Here is a 20,854-nt window from a genome sequence, read left to right as displayed (position 1 = left end):
AAATGTCCACGTTTGTCCACGGAGGGGGAGGGGGGTGTTCAAAAACATGAGTTTTCTGTCCACGTGGTATGTGGACAGCCCCTTTTATGAATATTCGGTATAAGCAAAAGAGGGTCGCTTTCAAGTGGAATTAATTCCGATCAGAATGACACCCATATCAACATTTAACACTACCGTAAAGGGTTAATTAACTTCTTGAGCGCAGTGGTATTTATCGGCTTGACGATATGTGCTATGCTTAATCATGCGTAGAACTCTCTTGCTTTAATTCGCTACTACGGAATCTGAGAAGTACACTGGATTCTTTTTTAACGCGAATTTTTACGTGATGTCATTTTACGCGATTCTCTTGAAGTAACGCGACTTACTCTAATTACGCGTTTTTTACGTGATTTTCTTGAAATATTTTTCGATTTGGCACTACATATCGTCACTTCGTTGGGGAGGGAAAGAGCGAAATTCTGCGAGAGTGAGTGTGGTTGTTACGGGCGCGCACCGGTGATGCGGCAATTTTATTTCACGCGATTCTCTCGAAATTACCCGATTTTTTTACGAAAATCGAGAAAACTCCGCTGCATTGGATCGGACCAACGATAAATTTCATGATCCATCACGAGTTGTACGCTCTCATTTCGTCACACGACGATGTAATATTGGGTTGGGGAAAAAGAAATGTCGTATATTGTCAATATATGGCAACACTTAAACATATCTTGTGTTGTACTTATCGCATCGGTTCATACTATACGGCTATTTAATAGCGACAATCTGTGCTCAAGTGTCGTTTTTGACAGTGTTGTGATTGTCCTTTTCAGTCTCAAGTTATAGCGCGTCAAAGATGGAGTCCACCAAGCAAGACATTCGCCATATTTTTACTATATTTTTACGTTTTTACTACCTGCGAGGTAATACTGCAACGAAGGCGGCCGAAAAAATTCGTGTAGTTTATGGACCCGATACTGTAACGATTCGCACAGCACAGCATTGGTTTGATCGATTTCGTTCTGGTGTAGTAGCTGTCGAAGATACACCCCGTACCAGAGCTGCGATTTGTCGTGAGAATCAAGTGATGGTACTCACACAAAGTTAATCAACAAATTTTGTACGACGATTATCTTTGGTGACCATCTCAAAGCCAGTTCAATAGTGTGAGAAGAGTATTATCACAACACTAACACATGGTGAGCTTCTACTTGACAGTAGAAATCCGAGCTCTTTGGTGAGTGTCCTGTTGCTGAAATGTCAGAATAGTGCGACACTCAAAAGTCTAGCTGATGGTTTGGTGTTTGGCGATATTCACAACATTCGCCTCTTTGTGTTCGTTCTTTACGGCCAGGGGTGCCAGATGTGAATATACAGTTTCATTTTAAATACAATTTGAAGAATATTGTATTTTCAGGCATGTATTTTCTTTTCATCATCAGATGGCCTTAATGTTTTAGTGGCACTTCGCCGACTCTACGTATTATTACACGTGTCATTTGTATTAGTACTTAGTTTGTGGAATGACACGCCTTGATTATCCTCTCTATTGCGGATCCCGATCGGGTTTGAAATTAGCAAAATGATGCATTTTGAAACCGGTTCGACTTCGATTTTTTTTTACCAAATTTGTTTCTCTACGTTGCAACGATGCTAAATTTGTAGACATGTTCGCAATTTTACTGATGTTTGATGTCCTGCCTATCCTTTTGCAGACTTATATTTTCAGTTGCAAACTGCAGGGATATGGCATTTCTACTCTTTATTTACTCTGTAGGTGATGACATTTACTTTGACAAAGGCCAACACGAAAACAACAAGTCACCAAGTATTTTTGTATACATTATACATCAAATATTTTTGTGTACAATGGCTCTCTGGGTTGACCGCTACCGACCGCGCCAGCTATCCAAACTGGACTACCACAAAACGCAAGTTACGCATCTGATCAATCTTTGCTCCCAGGGAGACTTCCCGCATGTTCTACGGCCCTTCCAGGCCAGTAACAAAACTCGCATCATGTGTCTGCTGCGGAAACTTTACCAACCGGGCGCGGAACGACTACGCAATGAGATAATGAATTTCACAACGCCCTCGAACCGGAAGGTGAAAATAAGGAGCATCAGCAGTAATTACCACATCGAGTTGAATTCATCGGTTGCCGTGATATATAACAGGGTGGTCGTGTCGAATTTGATCAAGCAAATTGATCCCAGTGGGTAGAGGGAATATGAGTGCAAAAAACATCACACATAGTACCCAGAACAATAAATCAGTTTTGCCGATTTTATCAACTGTCAATGGTAAGACTCCTGCTAGTATATGTCCGGCCGTTGCCAGACAAGATACTACACCACTGATATGTGATTCAATTATGCAGACCTCACCTGTACCAGCGCCACCGCCAATTGTTACAACCAACGTGTATGACAAGAGATCTGCCAATGACGTTCGACGTCAATTTAACGGTGTTATTTCATCAGCGTCACCACTGCCTAGCAACATTTATAACCAACGTGCGGTGGCTTCAACGAGCTCGGCTGTTCCAGTATTTAACACACAACTACCCACGTCAATACGTCAGCATATCTTATCGAGCGACCACCACCCTACACCTAAATCAACGAGAACTCAAGATAATGCTGGCACGAAAGCTGTATACGCGTTATTCCAAGGCTAATCCGGACTACAGACGGTTGAACGATCAACTACATCAAGCGCACCTAAGACAGCTCCAATGTCGTCTGAAATCCAACCCTAAGAGGTTCTGGCAACACGTGAATAGTCAAAGGAAAGAAACAGGCCTCCCCTCAACCATGACTAACGGTGTAGTGAACGCTGCAACCATTCCAGATATTGCAGAATTATTTCGTTAACAGTTTAGCAGCGTTTTCAGTAACGAACGAACAAACTGCCAGGACGTAGCAGCTGCATCTCGCAACGTTCCTTTCTCATCCTTCTCAAGTGGTCCGTTTACTATTACGAGAGAAATGGTTATCTCAGCCGGGAGTCAACTGAAAAGTTCGAGGGGTTCCGGTCCTGATGGTATTCCGTCCTTGGTCCTGAAACGCTACTTGATTGCTCTAGCAACACCTCTAGCCAATACTTTCAATCTCTCCCTGAGGTCGGGTGACTTCCCATCCTGCTGGAAGGAATCTTACGTTTTTCCGATTCACAAAAAGGGTTGCAAAAGGACTGTATCGAACTATCGTGGAATAGCCGCTTTAAGTGCTACGTCGAAACTTCTCGAGCTAATTATTCTCGAAGAATTGGTTCAAAACTTCGCTCACTGCATTTCGATGGACCAGCATGGTTTCATGTCCAAGCGCTCAACGACTACCAATTTAGTACAGTTCACTTCCTACATCATCCGTGAAATTGAGCAAGGCCATCAAGTAGATGCTATATATACAGACCTCTCTGCAGCATTCGATAAAATGAATCACGACATTGCTTTGGCTAAGTATGACAGGTTAGGTGTTCAGAACGACCTGCTTGCTTGGATTTCTTCTTATTTGACTGGTCGAAGCATGTCTGTCAAAATTGCGGACTATGTTGCTCCTTCCTTCCCCGTGACATCTGGCGTTCCTCAAGGCAGCCATCTAGGGCCATTCCTGTTTCTGCTGTATATGAATGACGTCAACTACATTCTGAAATGCCGCAAGTCGTCGTACGCCGACGACCTCAAGTTGTATCTCGTGATACGGAAACCAAGCGATGCTGTTTTTCTACAGCTGCAATTAGAAGCTTTCGCCGAGTGGTGCCAACTAAACTGCATGTCACTCAATGCATCGAAATGCTCTATAATTTCATTCGGTAGACAACGTGCATTGATTCAACACAACTATGTTCTATCGGGGATAAGCTTGAAACGGGAATCGACGGTCAAGGATCTTGGATTACTACTTGATTTCAAGCTTACATTCAAGGACCACGTCGCCTACGTGGTGTCGAAAGCTTCATCTCCACTCGGGTTCATGTTCCGCTTTGCCAAAGAATTCAAGGATATATATTGCCTTAAGACTTTGTACTGTTCTTTGGTTCGACCAATACTGGAATATTCGGCTGTAGTGTGGTGCCCATACTACCAAAACGAGGTGAACCGCATCGAAGCAATCCAATGAAAGTTTATCCGTTTCGCTCTGAGGCATCTTCCTTGGAATGACGTCCACAACTTGCCCAGCTACAAAAGTCGTTGCATGTTAACACACTTGGAATCACTTGAGGCGAGACGTAACATCACGATGGCATGCTTCATTGGTGACCTGCTTCAAGGTAACATCGACTGTACTTCGCTGTTAAGCTGTCTTAACATAAACATCCGCCGCCGTAATTTACGCTCTCACGTTTTCTTATGCGTCCATCCCTCGCGAACAAATTATGGATTTAACGAGCCCATGCGAAGGATGTGCCGTGTCTTCAACAGATACTACGATGTGTTTGACTTTAATGTTTCACGTTGTAGAAATAAGAGTTGTTTCCGTAGAGTTTTTAATTAATATGTGTAGTGTCGTAATTTTCATGTCATTGGGATAACCATTGTATCTGTTGGCAAATGAATAAATATAAATATAAATATAAATGAGACTCGTCTTGTCCGAAGTGGATTAGCTGATCAAAGATACCTAGGATGCGCTGAGAAGAACCATTGAAAAGTATTTGTCTACGTGCAGATTGATTTTGTGCGCCAATTCTACTTCGCGGGTTATTCCCGCGGTTAGGAGTCGTTGCTTGAGTAAGAGTGCCGGCTCTATCTTAGGAGGATATTCTTAAAATTTTGTATGTAAGATTGTCATTTGTTTGTTTCTTGAATGTAACAACACTATTTGCATTTCAGCACATTCCTTCGGAGCTAACGAAAAGAATTACGCTATCCTAATGCTGGAAGCATGCAAGGTACAACTGTAACCGTTCACGGTCAACTATAAGGTGCCGTAAATCGACAGGCAAATATTCCTTCGAGAAACCGCCAATCAGATTGTCCTCGAACAAAGTCCACAGAAGCTGGAAGTGGTGACGAAACAGCTATACGAACTGCTATCCCAAGGCGTTCTATCGAATGTTATAATCTGTGGATTGGTACCGAATCTGGTTAAAAATTGCGACGAGTCTGAAGACGCAAACGTTGAATTTTGCCGGGTACTATGAACACCGGATGCAGCAAGGAAGCAAACATATATTCCATCTGGAATTGTTCGTGGCGCAGTTAATGGCACGGTATAAGAAGTTTCTCAATAAAGCCTCAATGCAAGTGGATGATTTTTAAGCGATTCTTTGAGATCGCAATTTTCTTTCGTTTTATGAAAAAATAAAATTTGTGTGTTCATCACACGTTTATTAACTAAACTTCAATAGTTCTGGTAATGATTAACTCAAAATAAAAAAAACACGCATTGTCGGTTTTCAATCGGATCGTTTTCATGATCCGCAAAATAATTATGAAATGGTAAATTTATCAATATACTTAAATACCATTTCATTCAAAAACCATTATGCTGCACCATGTTCATTTGAAAATTATATTTAATGTAACTTTTAAAATCATGACACCATAATATTTTTTATTATATATGTCTGTTCATTTTAACTACAAGAAATAAATATTCGCTCGATTAATCGAATACTGAAAGACAATTGTTCGAATGAATCGAATATTGGCCCCACGATTAATCGATAATCGAATAAACGAAAAATTTAGACATCTCTAACAACAACAACAACTTCTACATCAACAAACGAATCTAAACAACCGTCGCGATTGTCAAAAATGATTGGAACTGTCTGATCACTCACGTTTCTACTACCATCATACGCCATAACCACCGCTCTCGTAACGTAAAGTTGTAAACAGAGCGATCGGCAGTGAGAGGCATTGGAACCAACCGTCATTTGGTTAGGTGTCAGAATCAAAATAGTGAGTATCACTACTGAATATTTGGATCTCACGTGCCGTGAGAGGAATTGAGTGACTATGGTCAGCTTTTTTGTGACATTGACGGTGATGAATTGCAGCTCTGCCCCGTACTTGTAGGCCAATCGTCGTGGAAACCGATAAAGTCGTTGAAATCATCCAAGTAGACCGGCATGTGCGCACTCACTCGATTGGCCAGGAACTGGATATAGACCATAGAACCGTTTAGAACCATTTGTAGAAGATTGGATTCCAAAAAAAAAGCTGGATGTATGGGTGCCACACGAGTTGACGCAAAAAAATCTTTTAGACCGAATCAACGCCTGCGATGCACTGCTGAAACGGAACGAACTCGACCCATTTTTGAAGAAGATGGATCACGTACGACAACCTATAGCGAAAAAAGTCGTGGTCGAAGCACGGTGAGCCGGCCCAAACCATCGCCAAGCCCGGATTGACGGCCAGGAAGGTTTTACTGTGTGTTTGGTGGGATTGGAAGGGAATCATCCACTATGAGCTGCTCAACTATGGTCAGGGAGGATAATGCAGTTGCCTTCTGAATGGCAACAAGTTTGCGAACAAAACGGCGCATATTTGACTTAAATTGGATAATTTTAAGTATGTTAAATAAAGCGTCAAATTTCGATCAGAAATAAGACATTTCTTTTTCCCCAACCCTATATAATGTAATTCAATTTAAAACTAATTTGAATGCGCCCTTGTAAAAAAAATATTCGTAATTAAAGTTGTTCAAATGACACCGAAATTTATAACTTTGTGCGAGCTTATGTGCGAGATTTCAAAATAGAATCGGGTCGAAATCGGCTGATTTGGTGTGGAATTACTCTATATTCATTTATCACAACAAGAGTTTGTATTTTCTTAAGATCTGTCTTACAGAAGTCTCATAACGCCGGATTTTTAGCGTTATGTAATTTGTACATTAAGCCTCAAATCTAAGCTACTGAGTGTTTGATTTTACGATGTGTTGTTTGAGGAGGAATTACCGCTTTTTATTTATCGATTAAGGTGTTAAGGGTCATGCCACATATTATGAAACAGATGTTTTGGAGAAAGCTAACAAACCAAATGTACGTGTAACAAACACCTCTTATGCAGAAACTCTCGTTCTCAACCGATGCAGAGAAAATAGTGTATTTGGGGGTAATGCGATTATCATCTTTTCATTGTAATCTCACCTAAATTACTATCAAATTCTATAGTGTGCGTCCCCGGCGAGAGGGGTCTGGACGGAGTCAACGTGCGCACCACGTTGGTGTGATATTCTTCCCTCCGCTCCCGAGTGGTTGTCATGATTCAGCTGTCCTGTAAATATCAGAAGGAAAACATTGGATTAGTTGCATACTTTTTGACTGCGATAATTGCTGAGAGAACCAAACGAAATTGTTCGTTCAAAAGATCGAGGCGAGATGATAAATTAATCGCGACAGGAAGCAAGATCCCAAAAGTGGATGGATGAGTCTAACAAAGAATGATTATTTTTTCGCTGGCTGCTTCGAAATGTGCTCGATGACACTGAACGGCGTGTAAGTGTTCAGTGGAAACAGTTGTAATTGGAAGCGCCAATTTCAATTTGCGAATGATGTCATATTTTGTTCAGCTGAGCGATTTCTGGAAAAGTGTAGCAGAATAAATTTTCACAATCGAATATACATCATACAAGTGTAGAAACAAATTATATTGTGATGATGACAAAAATAAGATCGTTATTCATGCTAATCGAACAGCTGTTGACGAACACTATAATAAAAGTGGTGTGCGACTGAAAATGAACATTAATGACTGGTTTTCAACTGAACTTCAGTGTGATCAGCATGCGCCTGCAATAGGCACTCGATCGTGCTACTGTTGTTATCCCATATATTTCAAGAACAACTTGGACCTAATTTCTTATATGTCTCTGTGGTCTGACGACATCGATAGTGCTGTGTCGACTCGACTTCCGCTTGATGATATCATGGCATATCCATAAACGTTATTTTCCGTCGTAACCCAGTATAACTCCATCTTGTCGCACCTTCATCGGAACGGGTGAGGAGAAGCGTTGGCGGTTCTTCGAACTACTACTGCACAGTTCCAATGACCGAAGGTTAATCAGATATTGCTTGTTGGTAGGATTGTAGATTTCGAACGCCAACGACTAAAATGCGTTAACTGTTGATGACATTTGGGTAGTATTGATTCATTTATCATGTTTTTTATTTTTATTTTGACGGCATCATTAAACGATTTTAATCAGAACCAGAGACACGCTTATGATTTTGAATTGATTCATATTTTCTTCGGCGGCACCCCCATTTAAGGCAACATAATGGAATCTGAGGTTTACTTTTCCTTCAAGCGAAGTTGTGAGTGCGTTTCCTGCTTTTTTTTTCTTTCTCTTTCGCTTCACGATGACTTCAATTCGTTGGTATTTTGCTTGCTGTCAAAACTGTTGCGTTTTTGTGCCCCATGCCAATTCGTGCAGATTAGCTGCGCGGCGGTCCCAATCGAGCTCAAAAGGTGCGATCTCGGCGAATGTTTGTTCCGCTTGCCTTGACTGTGACTTGCTGTCTGGGGCAACACTTTATATGGAGACGATACTGACGAAGGCCTCTCATGGTCAACACGCGAGCAAAACAGTTTAAGGCATCGAATCTGGGGAAGTTTCTCACATGGAAAGACCGATACTTGTGAATTCTGCGTAAGCTTCGGGATTATTCACTACAGCTATCATTGACTACCTTTTTCTTCTCTTCTGATTTGCTTTGCTCCGGCTATTTAATAGCGCCTACCTCACCTTGTGTCTTTGCGGGTGAATAAACTTTGGAGACGGAAGTTGATGTCGCCCGGCGCGAGCTTTGCATTTACCAGTTGACCAGATGCAAATAAAGTGCGCTCATTTCTAGTATGTCATCACGTTTTCGTTCATTTAGATATTTCGCTTTTTGCTATAATTCATATCATGAATAATTCACGAGAATGGGCAGTGAAATCCTGATGAAACTGTAATACTGTGTGGGAGTTTCAGGCCCAATCCAAGAAAAAGTGCAAAACCTGACCTGACCTGACCTGGTCGTGATCAACTCTGAGTATTAGAATAACACTTTTTCGCTAAGTCATAGTTGTAGCTGTAGATGAGGACTTGTGAACAAAACCGATATATTCCCCAGCGCATCACTTGCGTTTTTTTCACTTAGTATTTAGATGAGACTAGTTGACCCGGCAAACTTCGTCCCGCCCAAAATTTGTTTTTTGTTATCAACATCTTCAAACATTCATGTTTTCTTACTATGAGCAAGTTCACAGGTCCAATCGCAGAACTGTTCATTGATTGATCAACTAATCGACCCCGTTGAATTTTGTATGGCAGCTCCCCCTTAGAGAGGGGGTGAAGTTTTCCTACTATGAGCCACCGTTAATACATTTATTGTATCCTAAAACCTCCACATGCCAAATTTGGTTTCATTTGCTTGATAAATTCTCGAGTTATGCAGAAATTTGTGTTTCATTTGTATGGCAGACGCCGCCCCCCCCCCTCCCTTAGAGAGAGGGGTAGAGAGTCTTACCACCATAGAATCATTTATTGCACCCTAAAACCTCCACATGCAAAATTTGGTTCCATTTGCTTGATTAATTTTCGAGTAATGCAGAAATTTGTGTTGCATTTGTATGGCAGCTCCCCCTTAGAGAGGGGAGTGGAGTGTTTAACCACCGTAAAAACATTTATTGCACCCTAAAACCTCCACATGCGAAATTTGGTTTCATTTGCTTGATTAATATCAGAGTAATGCACCACTCACGAGACGCGACACGGGACTAAGACACAACACTTATAATCCTTACAAACGTTAAACGGGTTAAAATTACCTTACGGAAATTACGGAAAAAGGTAAATTTAACCCGTTTAACGTTTGTAAGGACTATAAGTGTTGTGTCTTAGTCCCGTGTCGCGTCTCGTGAGTGGTGATAATTGTCCTTACGTTAGCACAAACCAAAATTAAGTACAGTAATGCAGAAATTTAAGTTTCATTTGTATTTGTAGTTTCCGAGTCCATAAGAATCAGAAGACAGACAGACAGAAATCCATTTTTATATATACAGATAGATTTTAATTTGAACGACACGCCTTAATGATATTTAGAGGTGGAAGTATTTTAATCTGGCCAAAATGCGGTTAAATTACAGCCTCACATCCTAGTAGGGCTGAGTTCAATTCTAACGGGGTGAAGAATTATGTTTTTGTATATTTTATTTATTTATTGAGCAGTGGAATTCTTTTATAATGACATCGAAGGGAATTGACAAACTCGTCATAATAAGCGGACGTTGTACAAAGCGTTTTCTGAAAAAATGTCGGTCATTAAAATCGGACATAATTTATTAAAAATGAGCCATAATAAGCGACATTTCACTGTAAAGGAAGTCATTATATCTGATTTTTTTACAAAGAGTTTTAAATGAAACCAAACTTCGTTGCGTAATTACGTCATAATAAGCGGTTGGTCAATATAAACGGAGTCATAATAAACGGATTCTACTGTATGTAGATTTCTGAAATCAAATAGCATGCCTTGAATGTATTCTGAGTGGTCGAAATGAAATCTAGAATACGCTGACCACAGTGCAAGTCGGAAGAAATTTCATTGACGATTGCGAAATATCGATCAAACAATTTCAAGTTTATACTTGTTGTGAAGGTGACAATTCACACTGAAAACATTTTTTTTAGTGAATTACTTTTTCCCAAACCTAATATTTTTGCTCACAACACTTACATATTCTGCTTCTCATTTTTGTTATTTTTAATTAACAAACAGGGGTCGCGTTCGCTTAGTAAGCGATCAATCATGAGTTCAAAACTCAAGGCCCTCAATTGGCCATCTTTGTGTTGTTACAGAACAACTAAGTCCACGCAACAATCATCATCGATTCATCGAACTGCTTTGCTCTGCAAGAAACATCGGGCTGTTGTTCTATTCATAACATAACAAAGATCATATTAACTGTCTCCGCTTTCCAGTGATCTAAATGAACAATGGAAGAACAGAAGGAATACTCTTCTTCTTCATGAATGGCGTTAACGTTCCCTGTGGAACTTTTGCCGTCTCAACGTATGTATTAACTAGCGGCATTTATCAATACTTAGTTGAGATTTCTTAAGCCAAATAACACGCATTGAATGTATTCCGAGGGACAAGCTCTAGAATACGCGTGACCACAGTGCAAGTCGAAGGAAATTTCTTGGACGAAAAATCCCCCGACTAGAACGGGAATCGAACTCGAACACCCGGCATGATAATGTGAGAAGCTAACCACTCGACCACGGGTGCACAATCGAAGGCATACTCTTACGCTCAAATGGCAACTGTGTAATGTGCTATTCATAGATACGACAGAAAAATGTGACATGCACACGATTAAAATTCTGCTCTGTTACATGTAAGATGCCGATGAGCCTAAATAAATAAACAAATGGGATACAAAAATAATAATCAATGATAAATAGTTAGTTTCAACTGTTTGAAGAAAAGAACTTCGATGATTGAACGATTCATTGCACTGTTTAAATTTTTTTTTTCAAAACTATCCTACTCACTTTAAACTAATCACTGATACTATAAACTATTTACACGTTAAAATAGACACAAATGATGTCATGATCCAAGATTGTGAATCAAGAGGAAGTTTGGAATTATCTTCAGGAATTCATTCGGCATACGCCAGAGCCAGTCAAACTTTAGAAAAAAGGCAAATAGGTTGTTGAAATTTTTGGTTAAACATGTTTTGTTATTGCTTATAGTGTTGACAGATAGTGGAGTGAATAATTCACACAGATTTCCGTAGAATTTTCGGACTTTGGATTTGACAATTCCCATCAAATTCTGCTCATTAGCCTTCGTGCGCATCCTGTTGACCAACTCTTTCTGAAATCTGACATGTTCCGAGAGCTACTTCTTTAATATGGCCTTGACGATTGTCCATTTTTCCGCGCATTTGAGCATTTGTCAAATCTGGCCAGAGTTTAGTAGGCAGATCATGCCTTCTATACAATGCACAATGGTCCAGTGCATTTAAGCGGAAATTAGCATTCAGAGCTCGACAGTTATTCTCTAGACAAAAACTGTCTTCGACAAAGTTGTTAGATATAATAGAGCTTTGTTGTAGTCCCAGTTATTTGTGACAACTTTGTAGAACAAAGTTTTTTTTTCTATTTCTTGGAATAACCGATATAGTGCCTTTTTTATAAGTTGCGTTAAGGTCACCATGAAAAAACGGGGTGTTTTACTCTAACTTTTATACTTAAAAATCTTTTAGAGACTTTTAGAGCTTATCAATACTAATATTCTGCGATGCAGAACTTGACAATATCTTAATCCTGCTCAAAGTTATTGATGGGTTTTTACACAAAAACTCATGATTCCAATTTCAATTTACTCAAACACAAGAAATAACAATCATATATCATATATCATATAGAGTAAAATTTGTTCTTTCAAATTTCGTCAACAAACATTTTTTATGTTCTCCCCAGAAAGAATGAGAAGCAAATGAAAAAAGCGTATTTTTTGGGAAGAAATATCAATAACTTTGAGTGAAGTTGAGCTATTAACAAGTTCTGCATCGTAAAATATTTGTATTAGTAAGTTCTAAAAGTCTTTCGAATATAGTTTATATGTAGAATTCTAAATATTAAAGTAAAAGCAAAAAACAGGTTTTTTCATGGTGACCTTAACGCAACTTAGAAAAGGTAGAAGGGTCTGAGCCTAGGGCACGGACGGAAGTTTGACGTAGGACTGTGAAGGTTCAGAACACTTGGTTATTTTAAATGTAATTCTTTTCATTGTCCTGAAATCTGTTAGTTTAACTCTTTTGAAACTCTAAATAGTAGCCGTTTGTTGTATGTACTCATAACCTTCAAACGGTTTGTAATGAACACAACGAAGAAAGACAATAAGCTTCGGGCAGGAAGTTCAACTGTCTAACTGAAAATGATGAATATCAGTCTGACATATAACAGGGTTGAATGGAAGAATTTTTTGTGAATGAAGTATATGAGAATCGATAAACAAAAAAAATTATCGCCATCGTCTTGAATATGAAATTTATGGGGAAGAAGCGAAAAAACAAGTTGAAAATACTCACGATTTTGTGATATTTTGAGGTAAAATACACATGAAATCATGAAGTTGCTTTATTTTTAATGGATAGCTATGGTATCGTGATTTCTTTCCATTGTCTTATTCTTATTATTAGGCATCACAATCTATCACAATCAAGTTGTATTGGTTCTACTGCTCAATCTATCATAGAAGGAATTGAGTTATTGAGAATTATGAATATGAGTCACGAAGAATATTAATATTTCATTTCGTTTCATTTTTGTGATGTGATTTAATGCCGATCTCAATTAATCTTCGCACGATAATCGCTGCCTCCTTCTAATTGATGAACGATCTCTGTATGGGTGACACTTTCCTCGTTGCTTTGATGAAATCTTGCATGAAGTTTGAGTAATGCGTGAAATCTTGCATCTGATTACTTTAACATCTTGCTAATTTCTTAGATGGAACGAATTACGCAATTTTGTGTTACATACGAAATGCACGCAGTTTTGTGTTACATACAACATTTGTGGAAACGAAGTTGGAAGAAAGAATGCATACTACATGATTTACCTTCGCATCCGCTCGCAAAACATACCTCTTCTATTTGTTAAATTGTTCACTTGTTTTTTTTTATTTTCACTGTGTGTGTATCAGTCGAAAATGCTGGATAAATTTTCCGTCTAACGGTATATATTATAACATATATCGCAAGTACGAGTGCTACGTCAAAAAGGCGCTATATCGGTTATTTCAAGAGATAGAAAAAAACTTTGTTCTACAAAGTTTCTCAAATAACTGGTACTACAATATTATCGAGCTATGTTTACCTCTATCTATGAAGATAAGAAAGTTAGATTTTTTATTTCATCGACAATTTGGGTCGCCCTATTTTTGATAACATAAATATAAGCGCTCTATTATATGTAACAACTTTGTCAAAGACAGTTTTTGTCTAGAGAATAACTGTAGAGCTCTGAATGCTAATTTCCACTTAAATGCATCTCCTGGACCATTGTACAATGGAAGCAATCTCTTCTTTAACACTAAACCTACCACGAGGGGTCAAATGACCCATTTTAAACTTTGAATCAAAATTTTCTTGCAAATAACATTGTCACAACATCATTTGCCTACACTACTTTTTTTCGAAAACGTACATCGAATGTATTTTTCAGTGTTTACTCCTTGTTATTATTTTTACTGAGAAATATATGTAATCTGCCCTAACTACCGCAACGGGTCATTTGACGCTTGCAAACATTTATGTGATATCAGAAAGATTTGTATGTGTGGTTGTTATACAAAACCATTGCATTATTCCTTTTTTTTGCTATTGCTTTTTATATTTAGTTGTATTTGTGAATGAATAGTGAATGAACAGAATTAATTGTATTGCTGACTATCCAAGCGAGCAAACAGTAACCATTCCAAAGCTACAGTGCTATTTCGCGTGTCAAAAATTGTAATTTCAATATTTTGCTAATAATTGTTATCCCAAAACGTCGAAATATACAGGAGAAATACATTGGATTCTTTTTTACGCGATTTTTTTGCGCGCACGCATCTATCTATCATGAGAAAAGAAGAAGATCTCAAGCCACATTTGCAAATGGCTTGCTATACGTTCCCTTTTGGTCGAATTTGTACATTGCAACAGTCGTGTCCGTAGTCGGTATACTCCCCCCAACTGATTTACTGAAATCCCGGCAGTGCTATAGAGTCTTCTTTTTCAAATAGCCAAGCTTATAAATGAGGATAGTTGTAATATCCTACACTATATGCTTAGATTCAACCAACTTCTTACCTATCTCTGGAAACACAGAAAAATGGAGTGGTTCTATATTTATGAAACGCAGTGTATAGTAGGGTAGGGCGGGGTTAGTTGGTCATTTTTGAATGAATTTGACTATAACTTTGTAGTACGAAGTTTTGCGTTAGAATGTTATGTACCGGAATGAAGCTTACCTTTTACCCTTTCAATAGAAAATAACTAGAGAATAATTTACCTGACATTTTCTTTCATTTAACGTCTTTATATTTCAGAATAAATTGAGCAAATAACCCCACACACGGGATAAGTTGGTCAATAATAGGCATGTTCTTTTTGAGCAAATAAAAAGCGTTATTCCATTAGAAGTTTCCTTCATTATGAATTAATCAATTAAATTAAAACAAAAACAGTTAAAAATATCATGTAGTCAAGTAAAAAACGAAATTCAAATTCTCATCGTTGTTGGAAATTAGTCAGGCAATCTTTTCTAGCGATTTCGTTTCTCTTCTGTGGCGTACCAGAGATGCCAGGTTTGAAAGACATGTCTTCATTTTGAAGACATTTGATTTTGTGTAGACATTTTGAAGACATTATGAAATATGTGAAGTCATTTCAATATGATAGCGATAGCGATTTTTAAAAGATATCACTTCCATGAAATTCTAACTATTGGTCGAGAATATCGTCAAAAAAAGTACGGCTTTAGTCTCAACGAACGAAGCGGTCTGAATACACATTGTCTCTAGAAGACATTTGTTCATTTGCGCTCGAAATTTCAAATGATTGTGACATTGCATTCCTATTATGTTGGACCTATACTACAAATAGAGTTATCACAATTCCGTTTTGTGTTAAAGAACTTTCCTCCGATATTATGGTGAAGACATTTGAAGACATTTTCTCATATCATGTGATGACATTTGAAAGAAATCACCTGGCATCCCTGCGGCACCGGTTTCTTGCTTGCATTTGTGTTCATGACATTTGTACCGTTCGCCCCAAAGTATATTGAAATAACCTTCAGGTATGCTACATTATTTGATGCATTATTGTGAGTTCTGATATTCAATGTTAGGGTTTATTATATTTAATGAAAATTCAACAGCAAAAAAATAATAATATGACAATTATATTGTCTCGTTTCAAATACACTGGGTTTAGCAGTAAAATATATGTTTTCTATATTTGTTTTTAACTTGGGTAATGAAACGCGTCATACCTGAAAATTTTATATGCGTTGCTCTAAAACGAGCAATTTCTGCAACGGCGCTATTCGAATGCCCAACTAGTTCCGCTGTTGTGTGACCAACTAGCACCTCTATATATGAAAAAGAATATTCATGAAAATTCAATAAAAATAATTTTGAAAGCGATTTCCGTTAACATTTGAATCTAATACATACTATAAACTTCTGTTTTACGTTAAAACTGATTTTTTTTCCATGATTATTAACTAATTTCAGAACCATTTTAATAATGCGCAAACAGTGAATGATTTTTGGAAAAATCGGCATAATGTTCGTATTTTTTAACCTACCTAATACAAAGTTTTCCCAATTTGCTTATTTTTTTACATCAGCAATTCGACTATTTTTCATCCATAGATTGCTAATTTTTTAGACGCTCAGATTCCAAGATATCGTCACTGACCAACTTACCCCTATGACCAACTAGCCCAGCCCTACCCTAGGTTTTTTTTGTTTCCGTGGTCATTTACAGCATGATTTATTCATAACTAGCTGACCCGGCAGACTTCGTCCCGCCCAAAAGTTGTGTTTTGTTATCAATACCTTCAAACATCCACGTTTTCTTACTATGAGCAAGTTCATGGGTCCAATGGCAGAACTGTTCATTGATTGCTCTTCTTATCGACTCCGTTGAATTTACCTTTTACTATAAAATTCCTAGTATTTCTAACAAAACTCATCATTACAATATCGGATTATTTTGAGACACAATTCTTGTGCAAGATTTTTCAACCACTTGCGAATAACATGTTTCTCCGTTACATGGAATAAAGGGTGTGTCACATCAAATTGCATCACGGAAAAAACGCTGTAGAAATTCGCCCAGTAGACCGATCCTTTTGAAAATTTTAGACAGTAAAATAAAAACTATTAAACAACTTTTGGCATTTTCTTTTTATTCATACTTCGAGCCCAAGCCCGTATGCTCGCACCTTCCTCTTTACCCCGTCCATAAGGTTCTGTACAACGTCAGGTTGTAGTTTTTTTTAACAGAAATCCATTTTCTCTTGAAGTCCGCCTCCAATTTGACAACTTTTGGGTTCTTCCGGAGGGCCTGCTTCATAATCGCCCAATATTTCTCTATTGGGCGAAGCTCCGGCGCGTTGGGCGGGTTCATTTCCTTTGACACGAAGGTGACCCCGTTGGCTTCGTACCACTCCAACACGTCCTTTGATTAGTGGCACGAAGCGAGATCCGGCCAGAAGATGGTCGGGCCCTCGTGCTGCTTCAATAGTGGTAGTAAGCGCTTCTGTAGGCACTCCTTAAGGTAAACCTGCCCGTTTACCGTGCCGGTCATCACGAAGGGGGCGCTCCGTTTCCGCAAGAGCAGATCGCTTGCCACACCATGTACTTTTTGGCAAACTTGGATAGTTTCTGCTTGCGAATCTCCTCCGGAACGCTGAATTTGTCCTCTGCGGAGAAGAACAACAGGCCCGGCAGCTGACGAAAGTCCGCTTTGACGTAGGTTTCATCGTCCATTACCAGGCAATGCAGCTTCGTCAGCATTTCGGTGTACAGCTTCCAAGCTCGCGTCTTCCCCACCGTGTTTTGCCTTTCGTCGCGGTTAGGAGCCTTCTGAACCTTGTATGTACGCAGGCCCTCCCGCTGCTTGGTCCGCTGGACGAATGAGCTTGACAAATTCAGCTCATTGGCGACATCCCGGACCGAACTTCTCGGATCACGTCTAAACTGCTTAACTACGCGCTTGTGATCTTTTTCACTGACGGAGCATCCATTTTTGCCGTTCTTCCCCTTCCGGTCGATGGTTAGGTTCTCGAAGTATCGTTTTAGTACTCTGCTGACCGTGGATTGGACGATTCCCAGCATCTTACCGATGTCCCGATGTGACAACTCCGGATTCTCGAATTGAGTGCGCAGGATTAATTCACGACGCTCTTTTTCGTTCGACGACATTTTTCCAAATTTACGAAAAATTGACAGTGAAGCATGGCCAACGTGATCTATACACTCTTATCTGATTATAAGCGATAGCTGAAGATATAATGTCTAAAAATTAAATTTCTACAGCGTTTTTTCCGTGATGCAATTTGATGTGACACACCCTTTAAATGTTTTATACAGAAAATATGATAGAATAAAGACAGCCCTAAATGGTTCAATTTCTTCCTCGAGTTCTGCTCTTATCAACACATCCGGCGATTTTTTTTTGTATAGATAGAAGAAGATATAGGAGTGCTTTTCATCACATTGAAATCCAATTCCAGTTTCGAACCAAGATCAATTTCGCTAGCTCGAGTAATGCAAAAATTTGTGTTTCGTTTGTATGGCAGCTCCTCCCCCCTCTAAGAAAGGGGGAGGAGTATCTAACCACCGTAAAAACATTTATTGCACCCTAAAACCTCAATATGCCTAATTTGGTTGCATTTGCTTGAATAATTCTCGAATAATGCAGAAATTTGTGTTTCATTTGTATGGCAGACACCCGCCCTACCCCCCACCCCCCTAAGAGAAGGGGGTGGAGAGTTTAACCACCATAGAAACATTTATTGCATCCTTAAACCTTCAGATGCCAAATTTGGTTTCATTTGCTTGATTAATTCTCGGATAATGCAGAAATTTGTGTTTCATTTGTATGACAGCCCCCCCCCCCCCCTTAGAGAGAGGGGTGGAGTGTCTAACCACCATAGAATCATTTATTGCACCCTAAAACCTCAATATGCCTAATTTGGTGCATTTTCTTGCATAATTTTCGAGTAATGCATAAATTTGTGTTTCTTTTGTATAACAGCCCCCCCTTAGAGAGGATGGTGGAGCATCTAACTACCATAGAATCATTTATTGCACCGTAAAACCTTCATATGCCAAATTTCGTTTCATTTGCTTAATTAATTCCCGAGTAATGTAGAAATTTGTGTTTAATTTGTATGGCGTAGAAGTTCAGTGCTGGCGACATGAAGAGATATCTTCCAATGCAGTCTTGAATAATCGAGCCAAAGCGTTGCATTTGTACCCACTTCTGTAGACCGTGTTAGCAAACGAACTCTGGAGTGTGAAAACGCATGGGGGTATAAAAGTATTGCCGACATTAATGTATCTGCAATAACGATTTTCCCAACTTCTTGGTTTCGGAATCTGTATTGGGAAAACACACTCCGGTTTGCAAAAATGCAAGCGAGTACAAAAGTACCCGTAGTTTGCATCTATTCTACAATGCTAATTTCCCCAGGCTCCATGTTTTTGAAATCTGTGTTAGGGAAACATTCCAATTTCCAGAACCGCAAGCGAGTACAGGATCAAAGTAACAAGCATATAACGCGTAGACATTTTATCTTTCGAATGAAATGTTTATCATACCATTTCATTCAGTTGTTTAGGAGCTATTAACGCTCAAAATCTCGATCTCCAGCGTAACGCTTTCGTTTTCGAAACTTACACCCCAGTATAGAAATGAAAGACGTAGTCATACGTCAAAAATGCTCCTTTCTTCTCTTCTCTCTCCTTTCTCCTCTCAGTCCGACTTATTCTAACCGCAATAAGATTAGGTAAATCATCAACCCATCTGGACCATTCAAATTAAATTTCTTCTTGACGATAAGAACAACGGATTGCCATTTTGTACCAAACGAGAAATGTTTTCGAGCAAAATCTGTCCTAACCTAATTATGACATTCGGTCAAACGAGGTTTTGGTTGACTTTCTCTCAAAACAGCAAACTAACGCTCCTGCAAAATCTGACCTACACGTTCTGCAGTAGATCATTCGAATTAATTTTTCTTTATTTCTTTAGAATTCATTTTTTTAGAACTCAGTTGATAAATTTGGAGAAATTTGTGTCACTGCTATTATACATTCACATAATAACTGTAAGATACTATTGCTGAACGTGTTTCGAGTCAACAGTGTATTCAATAATATTTCCATGTATGATAATAAGTCTTGCAAATAAACTTTTGCTTTTCTCGTCTGCTGACCGTGGCAATGGGTACGTGTTCGATGTGCTAAAAAAACTTCAAACAAATTCATGGTCTAAGCATCTGTAGTACAAAAAGTGTATCCTCGGGTTTTTTTTTCAATGTCATTCGTATTGTACACTGAGCGCATACATGCTCGTACCTTCTTAGTCACGCCCAGCCGGACAACATCCGTTTTACCCAGCGCATCTCGTCCTCCAAATTCAATTATCCGAATCTAATTTTAGGCAATATTGAAAAATATTTTTTTTACATCATTCCGATTCTTACGGGGAACTCCGGCGATGGTCTGTGCGAATTGTTTACATGATTTTCGACAATTTCAAACCATGTGAAAGCGGCCAACATACGGTGCTGCTCATCGTGTGTTTGTTCGTGACTTTTATGTACCGAGAAATGACCGTACCGGTGTTTGGTGCGAGTCAATGTTGGTGGGGAACGAGTTTTTCTTGTTCACTGCCATCAACTTCCATTGGCGGTGGGTTGGGGGGCAACTATGATGGAGATGTCAGTCGATCAAAGAAAATCGCATTATTGCGTTTTAACAACATACTTCCACGACCGGATCCGCTGGAAAAATTCTTGTGACCGGCAGTGCCCAAACCCATAAGTGCGCCAATTCGATCGAGTTGGTCGATCGCAATGTGGGGGTTTCGCGATCGATTTTGCTTCCCACATGTACCGGATTCCGTGCGTGTGTATGAGATCAGTCACTTACACTTGAAGCAATGAACCATGGGGTGGTAGTGTTGCAGCCAGTGCAGAAACTCAAGGCATATGGCTCGATGATGGTCGAGATAATTTGATTTTTTTCATTCTTGGAAGATGTATGTATGGCGAGAGACTATGTGAGTAGGTTAACGCGGTTGCTGCGGTCGGGCTCGACTCGTGATATGGGCAGC

At 39.1% G+C, this 20,854-nt stretch overlaps 1 protein-coding gene across 1 annotated transcript in view; it reads right to left on the bottom strand.

Annotated features, from left to right (window-relative positions):
- The window catches only part of LOC129769553 (adhesive plaque matrix protein), a 74,572-nt gene that overhangs the window by 34,973 nt on the left and 18,745 nt on the right, over positions 1–20,854 (bottom strand). The window contains exon 3 of the mRNA XM_055771897.1: positions 7,093–7,219. Coding sequence (XP_055627872.1) covers positions 7,093–7,207 — 115 coding nt within the window. The 5' untranslated portion in view covers positions 7,208–7,219. The remainder of the gene's footprint in view (positions 1–7,092; positions 7,220–20,854) is intronic.

The sequence above is a fragment of the Toxorhynchites rutilus genome, chromosome 2, assembly GCF_029784135.1.
Source record: "Toxorhynchites rutilus septentrionalis strain SRP chromosome 2, ASM2978413v1, whole genome shotgun sequence".
NCBI classification, from domain to species: domain Eukaryota; kingdom Metazoa; phylum Arthropoda; class Insecta; order Diptera; family Culicidae; genus Toxorhynchites; species Toxorhynchites rutilus.
This window is presented reverse-complemented; position numbering and strand designations above follow the sequence as displayed.